General features: G+C 37.4%; 1 protein-coding gene across 1 annotated transcript in view; it reads right to left on the bottom strand.

The window, feature by feature from the left end:
• Positions 1-1,090: 1,090 nt before the first annotated feature.
• The window catches only part of LOC114480822 (arf-GAP with Rho-GAP domain, ANK repeat and PH domain-containing protein 2-like), a 37,407-nt gene continuing 14,219 nt past the window's right edge, over positions 1,091-24,278 (bottom strand). Inside the window, exons 6-11 of the mRNA XM_028475243.1 lie at positions 23,808-23,941; positions 21,675-21,757; positions 11,191-11,226; positions 8,351-8,414; positions 3,681-3,749; positions 1,091-1,908 (exon numbers count right to left, since the gene is read on the bottom strand). Of these exons, the coding sequence (XP_028331044.1) occupies positions 1,552-1,908; positions 3,681-3,749; positions 8,351-8,414; positions 11,191-11,226; positions 21,675-21,757; positions 23,808-23,941 (743 nt within the window). The 3' untranslated portion in view covers positions 1,091-1,551. The remainder of the gene's footprint in view (positions 1,909-3,680; positions 3,750-8,350; positions 8,415-11,190; positions 11,227-21,674; positions 21,758-23,807; positions 23,942-24,278) is intronic.

The following is a 24,278-nucleotide window of genomic DNA, read 5'->3' as shown; positions in this document are numbered from 1 at the left end:
CCACAGTAAGTACAAATAAATAGAAATATAGCAGATATTTTTTACATCTATAAAAATAGACACATACCCTCTATTCACACGGAATGCAGAACTGTTTAGCATAAAATGCCAATGTTGTGTATTCTATTCCATTCTTATCTTATAATTATGTTTAGAAGTTGGCTATAGAACAAATGTGATAGAATATAAATACTATTCAGAGCTCACAGGTTAGCTTTGGTATAGTAAATACTCTTTAAGTCCCATACCTTGAAGATGCTAGAGATGCTATTTGTATTTTTTATTATTTTTTAATCAAATTAAAACACAGTGGAGGCAGCTTAGATCAATAAATCGAAGATCATTTGCTTGCAAAAAAAAAAAAAAAAAAAAGTTAAAGGTTGAAATTGTAGCTTGAGAGTTTGTTTCGATCTCCATCGTAAACACCCGTAAAGTTACAAGCATTGCATTGTGGGATCTGCAGTCCCATAGACTAATGCATAGAAGTGTTTTTCTTTCAATTTACCAGGATTTCTTGAGTTTCTTTGCGAGAAAAGGAGGATCGTGATTCACTCGACACCATTTTGGTTCTATTTTGTTCCTGAATGTGACTCAACAACACATTCAAATTTAGCCCTAACCCTATCAAAGATTTTGTGAAATATGTTGTCATTTTGGCAGAGTTTTTGGGGACAAGCACAAGAAACCACTGTAAAAACAAAGTAAACACTCTTCTATGCATTTGTTTTTCATCCGCTGTGGGAAATGATCAAATTCCACCTAATTGTTCTTGTGACGGAGCGGCCGTAAGCATCTCGCCTCACCTCACCTGCTGCTCTCCTGTGTACCGCCTCCGTGTGTGGGCGTGGTAGTTAAACTGGACCATTATATAACGTATGGTGGCGCGCATGTAAAACCATGTGATGTGGACTGAATTATTTTCCATATGTTAATGTAATTTTATGATTTATTTGTGCATTTCAGATTTCATTTAAGAGGTACAGTATGAAGAGAGTTTTTGTTTCTATTATGTTTCAGTTATTTTGTTTTTTTTTTAAATAATTTGTTTTTTGTTGTTGTTCATTTGATTCCTATTAAAAACACTTACTGCAGATTGTTAATTGCACTTTTCATTAGAAAAAATAAATCAAATTTCATGAAAACTTTTTTTCTTTGTGTTTATTTGATTGTTTTTCAAGACACTTTGATACAGAATGACTGTATATTGTTAATAAAGGCTACAAAGATGAAAAGATGTACTTTGGTTCAAAAATAGGGTTGAAAAACCCTGGTCCACAGGACTCTACATCCCACAATGCAATGCGCAAAACTTTTCTGACAATATCAATGAGTGTGTTTACAGTGGAGATCAGAAAAAAACCTTCAAGTGCCCATTTTACCTTTTTTCAAGCAATTGATCTTTGATTTATTGATCTCTGAAGCCTCCACTGTCTTTACCTGATAGAAAAAAAAGATATATATCATCCCAGAATGTTTTTAACCAAAAGACCACAGACACCAAAGTAAAGTGAGTAGTGAAAAAGTAGCAAAAGTGGTAAAATGAACCTCCTGTCAGTCGTTGTTCTTTGGTATCCATTTGCTCTTACTCAGCACAGAGTTTAGTTCATTCATCAGATTTGATGGCATCAGTCCGTCTCCGCCCCGCGTTGGCTGCTTTCCTATTGTCCTCGTGCCGCTCTGAGGAGGGGCGGGCAGCGGCGTAGGCCGTGGGTGTCGGGGCAGCAATGGAGATGGAAGTCTCGGGGGAGCACTAAGTTCTGTAGAAGCTTTTAAGTGTTGAGCGTCTGCGACTCTGAGTAGATCACTGGGCCGTGGGTAGCTAGCAGCGTAGCCGGCTTTAGGGTGGACACCCGCTTCCTTGGTGGCCTTCCCCTCACCCACTCCGAGAGAAACACTCCGCTCTGCAAACTTAGCAGCAAAAACATAAGGTACAATAGTTGGTAAGAACTGTGTTGCACAAGAAACTAAACTTCACAACATTATGATTGTACGTAAAATATAGCTAGCAAGAGAATAACGTCATAGGATACCCAATTTTAGCTCTGCACTTTAATGCGTTCACTTTATACATCACAGCAATGAGAGCTGATGACAAAGAAAACCTGCTACTGTCCTTTAATTCAGGGGTTCTCAACCTTGGGGTCAGGACCCCAAGGACACTGGGAGGGGGTTGCCAGATGCCTTCAAGAAACTAAGAATGTTTTTTTTGAACAATTTGAGCCCATTTTTGCTTTTTTTAAAATCCTTTTTCTGCAACTTCACCAAACTTGCCATATTTTAACCTATTTTCATCACTTTTTTGCCATATTTTTGCTCCTTCTAATGCAATGTTGGCACATTACTCCCGTTTCTGCCACTTCATCACATTTTAATGTCTTTTCTGCACATTTTTTCCACTTCTAAGACCTTTTTTCCACTTATAAACACTTTCCACCACTTTTCCCACCTAATGCCACATATGTTGACCCATTATTGTTACTTTTAACCTCTTTTCACCATATTTTATGCTAATTTTTGCCAATTTAACCACATTCACGATTTGTCATGTCCATTATTGACCAGTTTGAACTAATTGTTCCAACTTCCAACCCCCTGCTATTTCTGCCACTTTCAAGCAAATACAGCAAAGCAAACACTTTGAACGCTTTTTACCACTTATTCTGTCAGTTTTTGGCCACTCTAACATCACAGATTCATAGAACAATGGTCCATTATTTTGCTGACTTTATGGATGAGCCCCAAAAATCTCTCTCTTTTATTCCCCCTTAAAGATGACCCTGTCTCCACATGACTGTTCTTCAGTGTTCATGTCTGTGTCTAACCACCTTCAGGTACAGTGGGGGTCCCTGGTCTCTGAAAGCTTCATTTTGGGGGTCATGGGCTGAAAAGGTTGAACACTACTGGTCTAATGGCTTGCATCAGTACAGGTCATGTGATTTTTCTGATGGTGTCACTATTCTTGACAAGCTTGCAGGCTAATTGCTACTTCCCGTAAGACAGAAACGAGTTTAATACAATCGCAAAGTAAAACAAGGTTAACATGGCTGCTTTTAAGTGTACCTGTACTCATGTTTACAACATCAATGCTTTATAAATCACCAACAAACAAATATTCATGTGAAATACACCTTAAAAGTATGTTTCTGAACAATTTCATTCAAGGGGGAAGAACTAATGGGGAGGAGCTGTTGTCGCCTAGCCTGAAGACGGTAATCATCACATTCTAGTGATTCCAAGGAGGAAATGACCACCAGAGATGTGTGTGACGATAAAACCAAAGTGGCTACCATTACATGGTGTTCCGTCTTGAGTTCTGACATGAAGTCTTGATGTTGTGAAGCATGAACTAATAGCAGACCGCTCAGACAGCCGCGTTATATCTACAAACTAGATCTCATCTCTGGTAATGGAGTTCATTGACGGGATTATGTGCCTTTACCCTTGGACAACTACCACCTGATGGTCACCAGACAATCAAGTCAGGTCTCATTCTTCATCAAGACTCAAGTATCTCCAGAAGAGAAGGAATAGCTCTCCTTGCCATTGACCTTGCCTTGTTGACAAGGGTTCATGACGAAGTAGTATTTATTAGAGCTTGTAATTAAAGTTCACTCTCTACAGGTACCTTTTAAGCATTATGACCTAAAAGCTTTCACTTCATACTTTAGACACATCCTTACCTGTTTGCCATCTCTGAGGGGTTGAGCTGTGGGATACGCAGCTTCCTTTGAATTGAGATCCGAGCCAAACTGAACAGAGAGTCAACATCAGAAAAAAGCTAAAAATTCAGGACAAATAACAAGAAACAGCCTGTACCAGAAAGTAAGACTTCAATCTCAAGTGTAATATGGACTTGTGCAGAGTTTTCTGAGCTGGATTAAGAAAATAATGAAGGTCACCATGTTGGGATAACTACTGAATAGTTTTATGTGGCCCGTAGAGGTAAAGAACTGTCTTTATTTTGACAGAACCCTCATTTCATCACTTCAACGCCCTGTCATCTGACCTTTACACCCCTCACCAGCCACCCCTCCTTGTCTCAGCATGCGTTCCTCCAACTCTGGTTGCTAAGGCAACAGCCGAACCTTAGTGCACGCCAACAGGTAGAGGAAGAGAAACCAGGAGCGTCTACTTTATCTTCTGCCCTTCCCACTAGTCCTATGTCCTTCCCACAAGCCCCCACTGAGGAAGCCGTCAATCCCGATGCTTAACAGATTTGGAAGGAGAATCCTTATATTTCTAGTCGGGCTCTGCTTTGCTATGGATTTAGTGGTTAGAAATCTCTGAGCTTTCTCTACGGGAAAAGGAAAAAAAAAAAAAAAAAAAAAAGAAACTCTAACAAAATAAACACCGTGAAACACTCAGAGACGCCCCACATAAATTCCTTTGCCCCTTTAGATCAATCTCCCCAGCGTTGACAGCGTTGGCCTTTTTTACTGGTGAACCCAGACTAAGGCACTAAACAGCTTTTGCAGAGAAACTGTGATAAACAACAATGAAACACACACAGGTTTCTATAAGGCAGAGGATTGTGTGAAGGCCAAACTATCAACATTCATGTCAGCATTTAGAATAATAGCTAAAATGAGCAATAATACGTGTAGAATTGTTATACATAGTGTCTTTTTGTTGTTTCCTTGTGTCTTTTTTGTGTTTTCAGAGTGTTTTTTTGTGTATACAGTATTTGTTAGAATGTTTTGTTGTCATTATGTCATGTTGTTATAATTTCTTGTTGTCGTTGTGTGTTTTCCTATCAGTTTGTTTGATTTTGCTGTTTTGTGTTTTGAGTCATGTTGTGTATATTTGTTGTGGTTTTGTTGTCATTTTCTACATTTTCTTTGACTTTGTGTTTTTTCATGTTATTGTTTTGTGTCTTTTCATCAGTTTGTTTGTTTTTTGTGTTTTATAAGTCAGTTTGTGTATATTTGTTGCAATTTGGGGTTTTTGACGTCATGTTGTGCATATTTCTTGTGGTTTTGTTGTCATTCTGTATATTTTCTCTGATTTTGTGGATTTGTTTTGTAGTTTTGAGTGTTTTTGGAGTCTTTTTGTTTATCTTTGTTGTCGTTTTTTGTGGTTTTGTTGTCAATTCGTGAACTTTCTCTGGTTTTGTGGGCTTATTTTGTATATTTTCTCAGATTTTGGGGATTTGTTTTTTGTAGTCTGTGTGTTTGTTTTGTGTTTTATTAGTCATTTTGTGTGTATTTTGTTGCAATTTTGTGTATTTGAAGTCATTTTGTGTATATTTATTGCCATATTTGAGGTTTTATTGTCATTTTGATTAATTTCTCTAATCTTGAGCGGGTTTTTTTGTTGTTTTGTATATTTTTATAGTCATTTTGTGTATTATTTCCCATCACCTAGTTCTAAGTGTTTTTTTGTTTTATGAGTCATTTTGTGTACATTTGCTGCCATTTTGTGTTCTTGAATTCATTTTGTGTATATTTTTTGTGGTTTGTTGTCATATCAGTTTGTTTTTGTTGTTTTGTGTATTATGACAATTTTTTTCTATATTTGTTGAAGTCATTTTTCTATTTATTTGTTGTCCTTTTGTGTGTTTTTGTTGTCGTTTTGTAAATTTCTCCGTCATTTTGTATATTTTTCTCTTATTATGCATTTTCTGTTGTCGCTTTGTGTGTTTTTGGTGCTCGTTTATTGTTATTTTGTCTGTTTTTAAAAGTCACAGTGAGTTAACTTTGGGTGCCACCAGCTGCCTATACGTACGTCTGCCATAGGTGAACAAAGTGCTAATGCTAATGAAATGTGCTGAGCACACATTACACGGGTGGGCAATCATACAATGTTCAGTTTGAGTCATTTGCTTTAAAAGTGTCAGAAAAACAGACACGAGTATTTAATCTAATGAGGAAACAAGCAGGTATTTGAAGGAGGAAAATAAATGAGGGTTTATATGACACAGCGGTGGCTGCTCGCGCCGTGCTCGCTTTGCCTTGCATTATTTATGTGTTATGCTGTGTCAGCGACTGACAGCGACAACACTTAGCTCCATCTGGGAGCTAAGCACCACAATGTGATTGTTACAGTCGCCTTGACCTTATTCTCCCTGCTTTTCCTCATAAAGTGATTTATGTTATTGCTGCGTGACCTCAAAAACTTTCCCCTTCTTCATTTCTCTGTTTATGTATTTCCTCCGTGTACCGCACACAATAGAAATAGAAGATTTTGGAGGGAATATGATTTATCATATTTACTTGTTGGAAGATATGGATTATATGAGATTATTCCTTCGGCAGATCCTAAATGTGGAAGTGAAACAGAACACATACACTTTCAGCACTGCTTTGTTTGTCTTTGTTGTCATTCTGTATATTTTCTCTGATTTTGTGTGGAGTTGTTGTTTCGTGTGTTTTAGGAGTCATTTTGTGTATTTGCATGTTTGTTGTTGTTTAGCTTGTTTTGCATTTTTGAAGCCATTTTTTGTTGCTGTGTTTCATTGTCATTTTGTGTACATATCCTCTGATTTTGTGGATTTTTTTTTTGCTGTTGTTTTGTGTTTTATGAGTCATTTTGTGTTTCTTTCTTGCAATTTTGTGCTTTTGAGGTTGTCATTGTTTGTGGTTTTGTTGTCATTTTGTATAATTTATCTGAGTTTGTGGAGTTTTTGTTGTTGTTTTGTGTGTTTTTGCCGTCATTTTGTGTATATTTGTTGTCATTTGATGTGTTTTTAGAGTCATTTTGTACATTTTCTTGGATTTTGTGGACATTTTTGTTGTCGTTTTGTGTGTTTTTGGAGTCATTTTGTTGTAATTTTTTGCGGTTTTGTTGTCATTTTGTATACGTTTCAGATTTGGTGTGGGTGTTTTGTTGTCGTTTTGTGTATTTTGAATCATTTTATGTTTATTTGTTGCAATTTTGAAGTCATTTTTGTGCATATTTGTTGCTTTTTTGTGGATTTATTTGGTTTTTAAAGACATTTTGTATAATTTCTCTTGATTTTGAGTGGGGATTGTTTGTTTCGTGTACTTCTGGATACATTCTGTTTGTTTTTATTTTAATTTTTGTGGTGCTGTTCTCATTTTGTAAATTTTCTCTGATTTTGTGGATTTTTTTGTTGTTGGTTTTTTTGTGTTTTCAGAGCTTTGTTGTAATTTTTTGTGGTTTGCTGTCATTTTGTAGAATTTCTCGTATTTTGTGTGGGGTTGTTGTTTTCTGTGTTTTTGGAGTCATTTTGTGTATTTTCCAAAGAATTTGTCACCTTGAGTCATTTTGTGGTTCTGTTGTCATTTTGCATATTTTCTGAGTTTGTGGATGTTTTGCTGTTGTTTTTTTGTGTTTTGGAGCCACTTTGTGTATCTTTGTTGTCATTTTTTGTGGTTTTGTTGTTATTTTGTATCATTTCTTGTATTTTGTGTGGGGTTTTTGTTTTGTGTGTTTTTGGCGTCATTTTGTGTATATTTGTTGTAATTTTGTGTTTTTTAAAGTCATTTTGTATATTTCTTGGATTTTGTTGACTTTTTGTTGTCGTTTTGTGTGTTTTTGGAGTCATTTTGTTGAAATTTTTTGCGGTTTTGTTGTCATTTTGTATACGTTTTCAGATTTGGTGTGGGTGTTTTGTTGTTGTTTTGTGTATTTTGAATCATTTTATGTTTATTTGTTGCAATTTTGAAGTCATTTTTGTGCATATTTGTTGCTTTTTTGTGGATTTATTTGGTTTTTAAAGACATTTTGTATAATTTCTTGTATTTTGTGTGGGGTTGTTGTTTTGTGTGATTTTTTTGTGTATTTTCCAAAGAATTTGTCGCCTTGAATCATTTTGTACATATTTCTTGTCATTTTTTGTGGTTCTGTTGTCATTTTGTATATTTTCTCTCTTTGTGGATGTTTTGCTGTTGTTTTTTGTGTTTTTGGAGCCTCTTTGTTGTCATTTTTTATAGTTTTGTTGTCATTTTGTATAATTTCTCGTATTTTGTGTGGGCTTGTTGTTGTTGTTTTGTGTGTTTTTGGAGTCATTTTGTGTATTTTCCAAACAACTTGTCGCCATGATCTCATTCTCCCTGCTTTTCCACATAAAGTGATTTATTTTATTGCTGCGCTTTCCCCTTCTTTCTCTGTTTATGTATTTCCTCCATGTACCAAACACAATAAAAATGGAAGATTTTGGAGGGAATATGATTTATCATATACACTTGTTGGAAGACATGGATATTATAAGATTATCTATTCCTTCAGCAAAACCCAAATGTGTGAGTGAAACAGGAAACATTCACTTTCAGCACTACTTTAGATACACAAAACTTCTACTTCTCCCAAAGTCAGTGTTTTGCGCCTAATTAGTCTCTTTTTTTTTTTTTTTTTTTCTCACTAACTTGTCCGTCAGACGATATCTCACCTTCATCGCCATGATGTCCATCACCCAGTTGACCTGCGTCTCCCTTTTCTCGCAGCAGAAATGCCTGAGGAGGGACACCGCACACACATTTCCACCCTCTTTAAAATAAAACGGGGATACCTCACTCATCACGTCAACGTGACTGAATATAGGTGCCGCCTGCCAATAATTACACCCATCCGTCTTATGCGACGGTGATTACTGCTCCTAAGTAATCATCTATGATGATTAGTTTGTGTAATACCCGTCTACGCTCTTGGTGAATTACAGTATTATAGTTTTGAGCTATTTCTGAAGGTGGCTATTATTGTCATGTACTGTACTAAAGAAGAGCTCGTGCAGAAAAGCTCATAAGAAAGATTGATGTGACAAATCGATTGAAGGTAAAAATGAATAAGTGTGTCGGGAAGTTTTCTTCACTTTGGTCCCGCACGTCAGCATCGGTGGCTAATGGAGGTCATTTCACGTCTTGGTGAAATAACTGATTTCATCCAGAATATAAAATAATTTATTGTTAGAGGAAAAAAACACAAGGATTATACAGTTTATATTATATTAGTCAGATTAATAGGTTATGGAGTGTAAGAATCACCTTTTAAAGGGTAGAAAAAAGGTAATATTCAATTGATAAAATGCTCTAAAAGTACTTTTCTGAGGAATTTTACGCATTGATAGACAACTGAGGGGAATCATTCATTTTCATCTAGATGTGGCATAAAACTGTTGATTTTTTTTGGGGGGGGGGGTTTCTGCATTAGCTTCCATGTTCTTTCTTTCATTTTTTGGTGTTAATTACATTTTTTTAGTGCTTTTAATCATCATTTTCATTGATTTTGTGTTTATTTACGAATACAGACAACACAAACGTGTTCAACTTTTTTTTTACGAGTCTGGAGCTGTTACTAAAACATCTGAATCTTCTTTTTCAAAATATTATTTAAGTATTACATTATAGTAATGTAAGTAAAACTACTAGACACACAAACTACAGGTCTAGAATATAGTGAACTGTGACAAAATGTTATTAAAGTGATCCTATCAGTAGCTGCCTTTCCATCAGCATTGGAAACACGCAAAATGTAAATGGCAAAAAAAAAAAAGAAACATTCAAATATCGCTAAAAAGTTTTTACGCTTTCATGAGGAGGTTTTTCAGATGTTTCGATATTGAAATGTGTCGCAAACGCGCAACGGAAACACTTTTTCCACAATTACAACATGTCACAGGACATGAAGTACTGGTCACATGACCACTTGTCACCGAGAAAACATGGTGCGGTACATGTGGACAGAAGAAGAGACCCAGACATTTCTTAGTATATTATATATATATATATATATATATTGCAAATTATTACTGCCACATTAAGGTGCGTTCACACCAAACGCGACCGCAGCGCTGCAGTAGCTTCCATCGCCCCTGATGTGTCGCTTGCACATAGCGGTGCTTTTTGGTCACTCCATCGCTCCAATGACGCGATCACCAGGGAACAATGTGTGTGTGTGTGTGTGTGTGTGTGTGTGTGAGAGAGGGTTGATCACTTATTTTCCGTCTTGCTCCACTTTTACGGTATAAATGATCATCTTACGGAGATATTAAAGGATGACTTCACTCAGAATGTGTTGTGATCAATAGTTACCGTGGTTTTCAAGAAGTTAACCACTTTAATTTTGCCCTACTAATTTGAGGAAGCCGTACATCCTCCGCTGCAGCCGTCTGCACTGTGGTGGGAGGGAGCAGGGAGGGGCTGCAGCCTCCGCTCTACAGACAGTGAAGGACGAGGGATTTGTCGCTTTAAGTCGCTTAAAAAGTTCATATTTTTCAATTTTGAGCGGAGATAACTTGAGGTCGCGTCATTTACATTGATTTTAATGTAATCGAGTTGCTTCAGTCGCGTTAGGTGTGAACGCGACTTTAGACGTGAAACAACAAAGGAGTATTATAGAGTATTATAAGGAGGTTCTGAGCGTCCATCTTCCTGCAGCAAAGTCTCGCGGGATGAGATTTAGTTACAAGGCTCCAAAACGACCTTCGCAATTATGCTTTAAGTTTATTTAAAGCATAATTGCGTTATTTTGCATTATTTTGCAACAAAACTGTTATGGAAACACATCTGTCTAGTCCTCGGTAAGATGGCGGCCTAAGTGGAGCCATTTTCGTATCATAATGCACATTCGACTGGTAAAGGTAAGACTGAGTTTAGTTATGACCATCAACCAACTAAACCTCCAGTGTTTTACAAGATCTTTTGATAGAGCGTGCAATCAAAGTTTAGGTACAAGTACCTTTTATTACAGTGAGAGTTAAAATTATATTTTAACCAATTAAATAACCAATAAAAAGTACTGGTCATTATAATATAGGACTTTATCTTGGGTAAATCATTGTGTACGACTCTAATTTGTCATGTACTGTCATATTTTGATGACAACTACAGGTACGTTTTTATTGAGTTTATTACATTGTGTAGAAAAGTGACCCAAAATGAGTGATACAGTAGTGTTTCGTTCTCTAAACTTCTAGAAACCTCAGGTCTTCTAGTTTTGGACTTTAAAACATTTAAAAGGAATATCTGCATTTGTTGTCTAAGGTTGACCCTGCATGTCGTGCAATATGTATAATTCCATGAACATATAGGCCAAAATAATGGACAACACTGAATACCTGATTTAGGCTAAAACTGAACATTACTAATTTAATTTATACGTCCCTTTGTGGACACAAAACCACATCACACGTCATGCAATAAAAGCCAACATAATAATAGCAACACAAAGGAAAAGGTTTGGTTTTGTTTTTAGAGATGCTTTATCATAATCACACATTTACATGTAACTCACCATTGTTGTTTGTCAGTGTTGACGGTGAAGCCCCAGCTACAAAAGGTAAAACACAAACAATGTTGAACAAAGCGAAGCCATAAACTTTGACCTGTTTTTGATTTAATATTTAGCAACATTTCTGGTACATTTCAGGAACTTCAATCTGGCAATATTTAAAAATATAAGCTTTTTATGGAAATATTTTATTGGAATTAACAGGAAACTGGGAGTAATTTTAAAAAACTGATGCTGATATTTTAGATAATGGTAAACATATATTTTCCCAAATATATTTAACACCCCTGTTAAGGGCCAATCTTCATTTTTATTTTTATTTTCCGCTAATTCCCATGGAATGTTTCAATTTTTGAACTGAGTTTTGCAACCCTAGTTAAAATGTTCATCTTTTTTTTTTTAAATCAGATTATTTTGAATGGATTCTAATATTTATGTTTGGATATGATACAGTTATTTAAAATTACTTTAAATTTCTGGTTAGTTCATGGAAAAAACTCCAATTATAAAGATAAAACCAAAGTTAAGAGGGAAAAGTGATAAACAGCTAGTTGTAAACTTATTGAATAGATTATTACCCTGTCTCTGCTGAGGTTTGATTTTTTTTTTTTTTTTTTTTTTTTTTGTAAAGATGTCGTAAAATTTTAAAAAATAGCCAAAAAAAAAAAAAAAAAAAAAACAACGTCGGGATGTCAAAACCATTAAAATGTTGTCCGAAGCTGTCAGATCAATGACGCTGGGGGAGAAATCACTTTTTATTTTCCTCTGGAATGGAAATAATTATGTAAAGTTTCTTTCAATTTGTACTTAGACGTGTGCTTGGCATCCGTCACTGGGGAGAGGTCGATGAAGGTAAGAAGAAAAAAAAAAAAAGTGAAGTTCATTCCAAATGCATGGAATTAATTAGGTTAATTATGGTGCACTTTTCACTCGCATGTTTATGGATGAGCTGGCATCAATATGCTCCAGGACAGGGTGTGCAAAAAAAAAAAAAAAAACAGCATATGGTGGTGTATAGGTGGTGCAGGCCCAAAACCAGTGGGAGTAGAAGATGCAAGGTGTCCATTGTCATCAGGATGGCTTTAAAGACAGATGCAGGTAAGGTGAATGTTACGTAATTGCAGTATTTAAAGAGATCTTCTTCCCACACTAGGTTGGCACATACTGTAGTTAAAAGCACGCATATCCGTGTAGCGTGTCGGCTAACGTGCGCACACAGGCGTGAGAAGGTGAATAGACCACCTGTCTGGAGAAAACTCATCCCCTGAAACCTTTTACAGGAGCGGCTGGAAAGGAGGGAAGAACAAAGACGGAGACGGAGAGCCCAACGCCTGGAGCGCCACTGCTGTGAGTTAAGACGGCTAATCCGACCCCCACAGTCGACTGCTCAGCCATAATGAGGCACCGGAGCATTGACTCTCTGCGTTCTCCACGGCGCGCATCGTCTTTATTTCGCTATTCACCATTAGCGCTTCTCCCGCGGCCCACTCACCGTATATGTAACATGTTTCTGAAGGATAGCATAAGGTGAACAGCAACACTCACTCAGTGGAGTTTTCTACACTTCACCTGACTCTGATTTTACATCATCATCGACATTGGACGGATATCACGTAAATTACTTCCTGAAACAGAAATGAAACTTGAATTATCATTTTTTTTTAATTGATATAGACAAAATCCTGGCAAAATGGCAATATGACATGGAATATACGCACGCTCGCATACGGATTCTTTCTATAAACGGACGGTTGAATATCAGAGGTGAAAGTAATGGATTACAAGTACTCACATTACTGTAATTTAGTTGTTTTTATGGGCACGTTTTGGAGTATATTTCTAAAATACGAACTTGTACTTAAGTTCGTAATTTGTTACATTTCTTTACCCAACCGTTATGTTTATTTATTTATTTTTTTACCCAGGCGAAAGCCACAGCCCCCCCCCCCACCAGCATCCCGAGCTGACAGGAGCCCCCCAATGCTCAACCCAACAGGAGAGCAGGCGCAAGAGCGAAGGAGGAGGAGGGGGGGGAGGAAGAGACAGGCCACCCAGACGTGCACGGGGGGGGGGCAGGAGAGCAACATCAAACAGCCCAGGGACAACAAGAAGTTTAGAGTTCATGCTATAATTGCAGCCTAATATTTTTTATTTTTTATTGAATTCAATACCTTGTTATTTTATACAGATGCCTTTATAGGAAATCAATTAAGATCCAACTGTGCAAGATGTGGTCTCTTCCTTTTTCAGTTTATACATGAGATGTTTACTGTATGCAAGGGAACCACGGCAACGATTTATCACCAAAAAATAAACTTGAGTACTATTTATTTCAGCTATTTCTCACTTGAACTTGAGTATTTTATGTATGACTTACTTGTACTCAGTGTTTGGAATAACGGCGTTTTTTTTTCAGCAACGGGGGTAATCTAACTAATTACTTTTTACACCGTTACTGAACGTTAAATGCGGTACATTACATGCATTGATTGAATAAACTGTTATATGAAAGCATCCCTGGCTTCTTACACAGCTGTAGTGAGGAGGTGGGTTCAAAACAAGGTGAGCGATTGTGATTGGCTAAGGCGGCGTCATGTTTCATGGTCGCCAATCAGAGCCAATCACAACCTCTACAGATTGGATGAAACAGCAGAGATGGTGAGCGTGGGGCAGTCCAATGAAAAGTTGTCATTTTTAAGGTGACGATACAAACACTACTTTAAATTAATTGTGGTCAAAAACAAGAACGTACATGTGAAGTGTTCATTATATCCAGGAGTGAAGACTTTGTCCACATCCGTTGTAAGCAACTCAAATTTAATGAAGCACCTCACAATGACACACGCAGCTAAAAAAAAAATTTTTTTAACAGTAACGCAAATAGTTACTTTCCTTGGCAATGAGTTACTTTTATTATAGAGTAATTTAATTACTAACTCAGTTACTTTTTGGAACAAGTAGTAACTATAACTATTGACTTTTTTAAAGTAACGTTCCCAACACTGCTTGTACTTGAGTACAATTTCTATCAAGTAACAGAATTTCTACTTTAGTCGGATATATCAGCACTATATATACTGTATACTAGGGATGTAACGATTAATCGTAAGGCAGTTAAAAATCAATTCATAGGTATCACGGTTGATATCGATTTTCTGAAAATAGAATCGCAGTACTTTTTTAACCACAAGTGTAGGCGGCGGGCGGAGTCTGCTAATACTTTCTTTCTGGCCGTCTTTTACTCTTAAATATGTTAATAAATGATTCATTGCCCCTTTAGCACCGAAAGAATATCTGTAATATTACTTGAATATCTGTAAAAGTCACGTTTTTCTATTAGCTCTGTCTGCTAGCATAGCTTCTCTTCTTCACTGCAAGAAATTCTGCATGCCAACCGACCACTGTGTTACCAGCGCCCTCTGCTGGTCCAAACAAATATGACGTAAATCAGTGTAATCAGTTTTTTTTTTTTTAAAGTCCAATTGTTAAGGCACAAAATACATTTTCAGTTGCACTTTTAAAAGAAAAAGAACTATTATGCAGTTTTTCATTGTTTATTATAGAACCAGAATTTAAATTAATAGGCTTCAATTTCATTTCTATTATTCCTTTATTTATGTCATTCAAGATTTATTTTTAGTTAAATTGCATTGTTTTGAATAGTTCATCAAGGGATTCTTTTGACAATGAAATACAAAAGGAAAATAATACAGTATTTTCTAGTTTTTTTCCCAAAAAAAAAAGTTTGTCTACAGTCCCATTTTGTAAAATAAATCGTGAGAGAATCGTATCGTGAACCCAGTATCGTGAATCGAATCGTATCGGGAGTTGAGTGAATCGTTACATCCCTACTGTATACTTCTGTTAAATACATAGTACGGCTGGAACAATACGCTGAGTAAATGATGCGATAGACGATAACAGGCTCGCGTCAATACCATACAATATTTAAAAAAAAAAAAAAAAAAAAAAAAAAAACAGTTGGAAAAACAACCATCCTTTTACTTTGGCTAACTCTAGACATACTTATACACTTTTGGGAATAAACTTTTCAACTCAAAAGGAATATTGTTGTTAGTTTTTTGAGTATTTTGGGAAAAATCAGGTTAAGTTAAACACAAATTTGCCAAAAACATGCAACAACTCCTTATAGAAAAGCAACGTCTTAAACCCCAATTTAGTGCAGCGGAGGCAGCGAAGCTAATCACAACCCGCTGAGTGGCCCTGGTGGCAATTTAAAACTTTATTGATAAGAATGTCACTTAATTGCTTTTCCACGTAAAGAAAAGATATTTGACGGCGTTTAAAGAGGGATTTATGTTCGCCCACAGATATAATGAAATACCACACCGTGATAAGATTCCCCAGCACATATCTATCCCCAACAGACGCCTTGATGGGCTTGGAGCTTCATCAGCAGGTGTTTTAGTGCTGACGAGTCACAAATAAAAACACACATTATTTGTATTTATTAAGTGCAGCAGGACCAAATGATGCCAAAGAAAACAGGCCTAAACTCTACGGGTGTTTTTAAGCCACACATAAATGATATAAAGATCTCAAAACACTTGGTCTGTTAAATAAAACAAAAATATTTACTGAATTACAATTCTTTGTTTACAATTTATTGTACTTTGATACTACCAAATATGACATACCGTGTAGAACTCTGGGGAACCACTGTTAAAACCAGAATAAATGATATTGTTTTATTGCCAAAAAAAAAAAAAAAGGCTGTACGATTGATAAACAAAGCAGTATATTATGACCATACACATCTATTATTTGTTAAATCAAAACCTGTGAAATGTAAATATATTGTTTATTATAAAATAACACAGAAAATGTTCAAAGCTAAAATGAATGCTTTTCCAGGGACCTTTCAGCTTTAGTCAAATTAAAGACTTTTTATTGTCAATTGAAATTTTATTTAAGAAAATTGGGGGAAAAAACACCACATCAATTAGATAGGGTTAGGGTACATTTTTCCCAGTGTCTATTATAGATGTGCAACTGGTGGACCCCAAATTAAACACACAAAAACACATAAAATGACAGTAAAATACACAAAAAAAACAGACTAAAATAATCAAAATCACTTCAAAAACACACACAAGATGACTAGAAAAATAGCCAGAAATCTATAAAACAACAACCAAAATACAAAAAAATTTAAAACCATTAACAACAATCTTCGCGAGACAGGCAATTTTCGTTAACTGTACATTTCCCCATGCTGTTGAAAGCAACTATGTCACTGCTTTGTAGTAGTTCCGCTGTCGTGATTGCGCAATATTGCGGTAAATTATGTATGAATGTTACTATTTATTTTGAAATGTGAGACTAGCTACAATCATAAAATCATACTTATGTGTTCAAATTTAAGACTTTTGAAACATTGATTTCAAGGGGCAGTATTATGAAAAAAATCACTTTATAATGGTTTTGCTACAGTGATATATATTTATTTAGACTCATTCAGAGGGCCAAAGTTGTTGGCCTCCCTTGTTATTCCACATTTTGTAAAAAGTCAGCTCCAAACGGGTGAGTTGGAATTTTCTCAGTTTGTGACATCACAACACTGAAACTCCTCCTCCTGATAATCCTGGCTCCTCCTACCCTATAAAAATGTGAGCTACTCCCTCTCATACTATCTCACAGGTAAAACTAACATAGCAAAAGCAGGTTGATATTACAGTTAATATCACAGTTAATATATTTACGTTCAGTATATAGATTATCCAGTATATAGATAAACCGAAGAGCGCTCGCAACCAGTTTCATTTTTAGTAGCCGTTATACCACCTTGTAGCGACTTTATGGGATGATCTGACATGTTTGTGACCCAATGCAACGCAGCGGTTGGACAAAACAATGGACTATCGCCTTAAATTGACTAGTTCTGTGGTTAGAAGTGGTGAGGAGGACAAGAAAGCAGCCTGGCATCTCATGTGAGTGCTTGAAACAGCTGATAGTTGAGAGTTTACTTCCCTGTGGCGCAGCGCGTGCGGACACAATCAGTTCCATTTTTAGTGGCCGTTACACCGCCTTGTATTGCCTTTATGGAATGATCTGACATGTTTGTGACCCAAAAAACAATGGACTATCGTCTTAAATGGACTACTTCTTCTTCAGAGGAGAAGGAAGACTGATAATGATTTACTGCTGCCGTGATGCCCACTCATGTACTGTATATGCATGAAGGCCCAAAAACAGCCAATTTTTAGGAGCACTCTGAAAGTCACCTTTCAGAGGGCTAAAACTCCAGAAAACAGACGAGTTTGGGAAAACAAACCTCAAATACTATGTTGTTAGGGTTCTTAAAAGAATTGGAGATGGGTGAAAAATGGCATAATACTGGACCTTTAAGACATTTTAATGACAATTAAGGTCTTATTTTTAGATTCATGCCTTGTAAGGTTTCAAAAATACTTCTATTTACAGAGCAGCAAATACAGCCTAAGAGATCAATTTATGTTTATTTTACCAAAAGGAAGATTAGAACTAAAACGAAGATTTCTAGGGGTTAAATTGTGAAATAATGTTGATAAAAAAATAAAAATGAGTGACACTTTATTTTCAAAATAAAAATGTCAATATATTTTAGAGTTATCTGAAGAAGTAGAAAAATGTTTGTGTTCTTTGTTAATTTTTTTTTAAAGTTTAAAGTTTTTTTTGCATCATTTGAATAAAGGCGACTCAAATGTACTGTGCGTGGTAACTTGAATTTATGTTATGATTCATGTTGGGCATATCAGCATTTTTGCTTCTGCCTGTTTCAGTCTTGTTATATATTTTTAAATTATGATTTACGCTTGAACATTTTTCTTGTTAGACTGAAAAAAATAAGTAAACTGCAACTGAAAGTGAAAAACAGTGGTTAGGTCCTCTTAAGGATTCACATTCGTTTCAGCAGCCGCTGCCACGCAGGCGGTCGTGTCCACACTTTAACACCTGGAGCTAAGAAAAAGCTAATTTGGTCAGGCTAATGGCTTCACGGCCTCTCCAAGCAGCAGGTAGTTGTTGAGCAGCAGAGAAGGAGATTTCATTGCTACATTAAAGAGAAAACTCCCTCAGTGCAAGGAAGATTTCCTTTTTAGGATTATTTGTAAATTGGAAGCTTTGTCATATGATTTATTTAGTTTAGAACATATGTGTCAAACTCAAGGCCCGCGGACCAAATGTGGCCCGCCACGTCATTTTATGTGGCCCGCGAGAGCATAAAAGGTCTGAGTGTCTAAAAAAATAGGTCAAAAGCGTGCTTTGACCAAAAACTACATTTCCCACAATGCCTGTCGACTGTGATACCCGCGCGGTCACGGCTCCCCGCCACTACACGGCAGTGTTTTCACGTCAATGCCAACAAGTGGAATTGAGAGTTAAATAATGAATCCAAAATGTCCAGGAAGAGAAAAGTTGATGGAGATAGAAGACTGTTTCAAGAAAGATGGGAAGGTGAATACTTGTTTGTGCTTCAAGGAGAAAGACCAGTATGTCTTTTGTGTTACGAGGCGGTCGGTTGTCAAAGAGTACAATCTACGCCGGCATTTTGACACCAAACACGGAGCTAAGTTCGCCAAAGCTAGCCTTCAAGAAAAGCAACAACTTGCCCAAGAATTAAAAGCCAAACTGCGGTCGCCAAAAACAATGCGGCAGTGAAAGCTAGCTTTATTGTGGCTGAAGAAATCGCCCAAGCTTCCAAGTCTTTTTCAGAGGGAGCGTTTTTTGAAGCAGTGCATGCTGAAGGTCTGTGAGCAGGTGTGTCCCGACCAGATACAGACTTTTAAAAATGTCAGTTTATCAAGAAACACTATCGAGGACCGAGTTACGGAACTAGCAGAAAACCTTGCAACGCAGCTGGCTGAGGAGACACGCAGCTACACAGCTTTTTCATTAGCTGTTGATGAAAGCACAGGTAACACCGATAAATGGACTAAAATGGTAAATGGACTTGATTTATATAGCGCTTTATCACCACAATGAAGCAGTCTCAAAGCGCTTTACATATCAGCTCATTCACCCAATCACTCTCACATTCACACACCAATGGGACAGGACTGGTGTGTGAGGCGCTAGTCGACCACTGGGAGCAACTTAGGGTTCAGTGTCTTGCCCAAGGACACTTCGACACATCGTCAGATACTGGGATCGAACCCCCAACCTCTCGATCAGAAGACGACCCACTACCACCTGAGCCACGGTCGCCCATAACATACAGCGCAGTTATCAATTTTTCTTAGAGGCGTGAAGTTGGATCTCTCTGTCACTGAGGAGCTGTTGGATGTAGCTGCAATGCATGGGACCACGACGGGACAGGACATTTTTGATGTGGTGGAGAAGTCCATAAGTAAAAATGCACTGCCCTGGGAAAACTTGGTGGGATTAACTACAGACGGTGCACCGGCAATGTGTGGAGGAAAAGTGGGCTTGGTTGAACTAATGAAGGGGAAAAGGCAAAAAATGAACTGTAAAACGCCTCTGATAACATATCATTGCATTATCCATCAAGAAGCTTTGTGTGGGAAGGTGCTGGGGATGAATGACATAGTGACCACGGTCATGAAAACAGTGAACTTCATTCGGGTGTGTGGCCTGAATCACCGTCAGTTCCAGCTGTTTTTACAGGAGATGGGCTCGGAGCACGGGGATGTGCCGTACCATACAGAAGTAGGAGCAAAGTCCTCAAAAGATTTTTTGAGCTCAGGGAAGACATTGCTGTTTTTATGCAGAGTAAAGGAAAACCCTTGTCTGAACTGTCAGAACCAAAGTGGCTGTGTGACTTTGCTGTGTTGTGTGACATAACCCAGCATCTCGCCCAACTGAATCAGAAGCTGCAGGGACGCAAACAAGTCATCACGCAGATGTCCGACACGATCACGGCTTTTCAGCGTAAACTGGACCTATGGATGTGCCAAGTGAAACAGGACAATCTTCCCCACTTTCCTGTCTGTCAGAGCATGTCAGCCTCATTTACAGGGACATTTTCATGTGCTCAGTTGGCTACCAAACTGAGCAGGTTAAAGACTGAGTTTGATCTGCGCTTCTCTGACTTCAGAGCACAGCAGCCTGGCTTTGCCATCTTTGCCAATCCTTTCACCACCGACGTCCGCACTGCACCCCAACACCTTCAGATGGAGTTAATTGAGCTTCAAAGCGACAGTGGCCTGAGAGCAAAGTTCCAGGATGCTGCAATCCAAGACTTTTACTGTCTGCTGCCCCCTGGTCTGATGCCGCAGCTTCAACTTCATGCTGCCCGTGTTCTGTCCATGTTTGGGAGCACCTATCTGTGCGAACAGATCTTTTCAATAATGAATCTGAACAAAAACAAGCACAGATCACGCCTCACTGATGACAACCTCCATGCTGTTCTACGGATTGCCTCAGACATTGAAACACTGGTAACGGGAAAACGGTGTCAAACATCTGGTCAGAAAACACACAGGTAAGCATTTAAAAAAACAAAAAAAAAACTTAATTGGAATATAATAAAATGTAATTCAACCAAGAAGAAGAATAGTTAAACTCTGTGTGCAATTTAATGATTGTGCTTGCATTTTGTTTTGTGTTTATTTTCAGAACATGATCAATGGATGGTAGAGAGTGGATCCACCTGGTGTGTTCAAGGACAGGCAGCATCTCCTCATCAAAAACTAACCGAAAAACTTGACCAATATAGTTGTGAACTGAGTCAACCTTTATTTTGTTATTCCATATTATTTGTATGTGTAGCTGCTGTTGCAATTATTTGGTGTTTGCAGTTTTTTATGTATGTATGCAGACAAATTATTGTAATCAAACCATCAGTTGGATGCAAGGCTGTGTGCAGCCTTTTTTTTTTTTGTAAAATGCTACATCTGTCATACATGTTCTTAGCAGCTCACAATTTTTGATTTTGCAGTAATTCAGCCCATTTTAACTTTGACAAAAACGTTTTGAATAAAGTTAATGTCATAACTTGTGTTTGATGTTATTTTTTTTTATTCACTTGGATAGTTTGATCCATGATTGATGGAGTTATCTGGGTTTCATAACCTGACAAATTAAAAGGATTTATGTTTTAACAGAGCAACAAGCAAACATATATTTTCTGTGCAACTGTCATGCTTGTAACTTGAATAAGTAATAAACTCAGAGTTATTTAACATTAAGGAGTAGTTACATTTATTTTACCTTACATTCGGTTACATTTCGTTACATTTATAAGTTACATCTGGCCCTTTGAGGGCAGCCATTATGCTGATGTGGCCCTCGGTGAAAATGAGTTTGACACCCCTGGTTTAGAACATCTTAAACCTCCTTAATGTGAGAAATAAATACATTATTTACCACCTTGTTCTTGCTTATGGCTCATTATATATGAAGGAAGAGATTAGGACAGCTTGTTCAACCATGCAATGGATTAAATTCCACTGAAATAGTCAGTTTTACTTTACTTTCGTTTATATCGGGTGGATATTATATATATTTCTAGGGTGAGCTGTGCTTACCTGTTTGGAGGTTTAAGTTTTTTCTTCAAACCCATGTAACACTTGACAAACTTCAGCAGGATGGATTTCTCAGGCTTGGTGCTCTGCAAGGAAACAAGGATAAAAAACATTTAAAATCTTTTAAAAAGGATGGGTGACATAAAGTGCGTAGAAGTTGGTTCTACCTTAAGGTACGAGACACAGAAAACCATATACAGAGTCATTATGTTCAGGTTTCATTTATTCAGATGACTTTTTTTCAGGACAATTTACTTTGATCTCCTGACATGTTTCGACTGTCAACTGTCAGTCTTCCTCAGAGGTATCTGCTGATTGCTTTGATGTGTCTTTGTGAGTTCTTTCTGGGCGTGGCCAACTTAACAGTTCCTGTCAGGCCGGCCACGCCCCCTGTTGCCCGAGACCAGCGTTGTTGGACTGGGACAACGGAACAATAATTGGGACAGAAGGAAACAAACACAAACGCCATCAAGATCAGGAGGCGGAGCTTCAACATCAACAGGGGTGATGGAACATTTTTATTCTCCCACACATGGGAACTGCTCAACAAAACACCAACGTTGTCCAAACAAAACCATGACATCTCGAGACGGCGACAATTTAGATATATAAATTAATTTAAATAAATAAAAACACAAACATGCCAGTAGAGGGCAGTGGATTTAGACCTTTTTCTTTTCTCCTTACACTATGGACTGTATTCAAAATGGCATACTACGTATGACTCATACCAAGTCTGACATCAAAAGTAGTATGTAGTGCGTTCACATTAGACAGTATGAAAAGAATCAAACACTCCCTTTTCAAAACAAAAGCATCTCTTCCTGTCTTCCTTTGTTTTTTAACTCTTTTGTAAAAAGGGCTCTTGTTTTGAAGTTAAGAGAAAATTTTGTCAGTAGCACAATGGAGGGTCTCCAAAATTTGCTAAAAATGCAAGTTTTTTGGATGAAATGAGCACATGTTGATATTCTACTTGGTCACTTTCTCGCTTAAAATGTTTTCAGAACTTTCAAAGGTGGAGAATCAACAGAGATATTTAGCCTCAGTGTGATTCAGGTTTTTGTCGTTGTCGGTTCGAGATGCATCTTGGGAAACTTAGAAGTATGCTTTAGTGTGAATGCTCATCATCCTAATCACACATAGTATATAGTAGACAGTATATACTCATTGAGTTTGTAGTGTATAGTACGGCGTATACCATTTCAAACACAGTCTTCCTCTGATAAATATTGTTATTTAACAGCTGCGCTAGCTAACAGCTGATTTTGTGAACCATCACTGGTCCCTGGACCCCAGTTTGAGAAAGGCTTAATTCCAAATTGATCCTCTGACAAATGGATCTGAAGCCTCAGACTTTAACTAACAAAGTAAAAGAGAACAAAGCCAACAAACTCTTAAGTGCGAGCTTATCCGTGAACACCTACACACCACAACCCATGACCCAGTTCTTTATCCGTCCAACATCATTTCCACTAAATACAGACGTTGCAGTAATTACAGAGGCCTCGAAATATCAATTAAGTTTCCTTTGTATTTCTGCAGTAATTAGTGACATTCTTCCGCACCCTCATACTCGGAGACGCTCTGGATAAACACACGCCACACGCAGAAACGCACAAACCCAAGCCGTATTTACTCCTCCTCCTCCTCCCCGCCTGCCTGCCTACCTATAGTACCTGCCTACCTACCTACCTACCTACAGTACCTACCTACCTACCTACCTACCTACCTACCTACCTACCTACCTACCGACCTACCGACCTACCGACCTACCTACACATTCCCCGCCCGACTGTCTGAATTACTGCTCCTCCATCAATTATTAACACTTCCTCACACTCCTTTACCAATTCTATGTTTCAAACTGTGGAAATGTGCGGAGAAGAAAAGCCCTCCTGGGAACTGAAGCACACACTGTAATTTTCATGTTTTTTTTTAATAAGTTTAAAGTCTGCTGTCAGTGAGCCTCATTTTCCTTTTTAACTTGAATATATGGAGATCTGAGATCAATAAGACAAGCTGTGGTTATGTCGCCCCCATTTTCTTCAGAAATAGCCCAACAAATAGAAATCCCTTGCGATACTTTGCCGAAAAGGTACCAAAGTCATATCAGGCCTGGGACCAAAGTGGACTTACTTTAATATCTCGGTAAAGCAGGAGCTTCTCTGCGTGGAGAACAACGTACTTGTCCTGAAACTTGTGTCCTGACAGCCGTTTGGAGGAGCCGTCGCTAAACTTCAGAAAGGCTCCATTGATGAACTGCTTCTGGTCTGCGGTAACACATCAAATGTGACATTGTTATTCAACAGCACATTAAAGAGTGTTTTCTGTTCTTTTCTATTCAGGGAAAAATATAACAGTTTCATATATGTTCTACATTAGCTCAGTTTCACTTTATTTTCAAACATTTAGCAACAAGCTAGAACATTTATTAATGTGGAAAAATGTACTTCTTCATTTTTATCTTTTCTCAATTTCAACAATTGAAATGTAATGACAGAAAGTTTATTGTCCTCCTAGTCTGACAACACTAGAAAACACTAGAAATGCATCCGTTTACGGGACTCTACATCCCACAATGCAATATGCAAAAATATCAGTAGAGAT

The sequence above is a fragment of the Gouania willdenowi genome, chromosome 18, assembly GCF_900634775.1.
Source record: "Gouania willdenowi chromosome 18, fGouWil2.1, whole genome shotgun sequence".
Classification (NCBI taxonomy): Eukaryota; Metazoa; Chordata; class Actinopteri; order Blenniiformes; family Gobiesocidae; genus Gouania; species Gouania willdenowi.
This window is presented reverse-complemented; position numbering and strand designations above follow the sequence as displayed.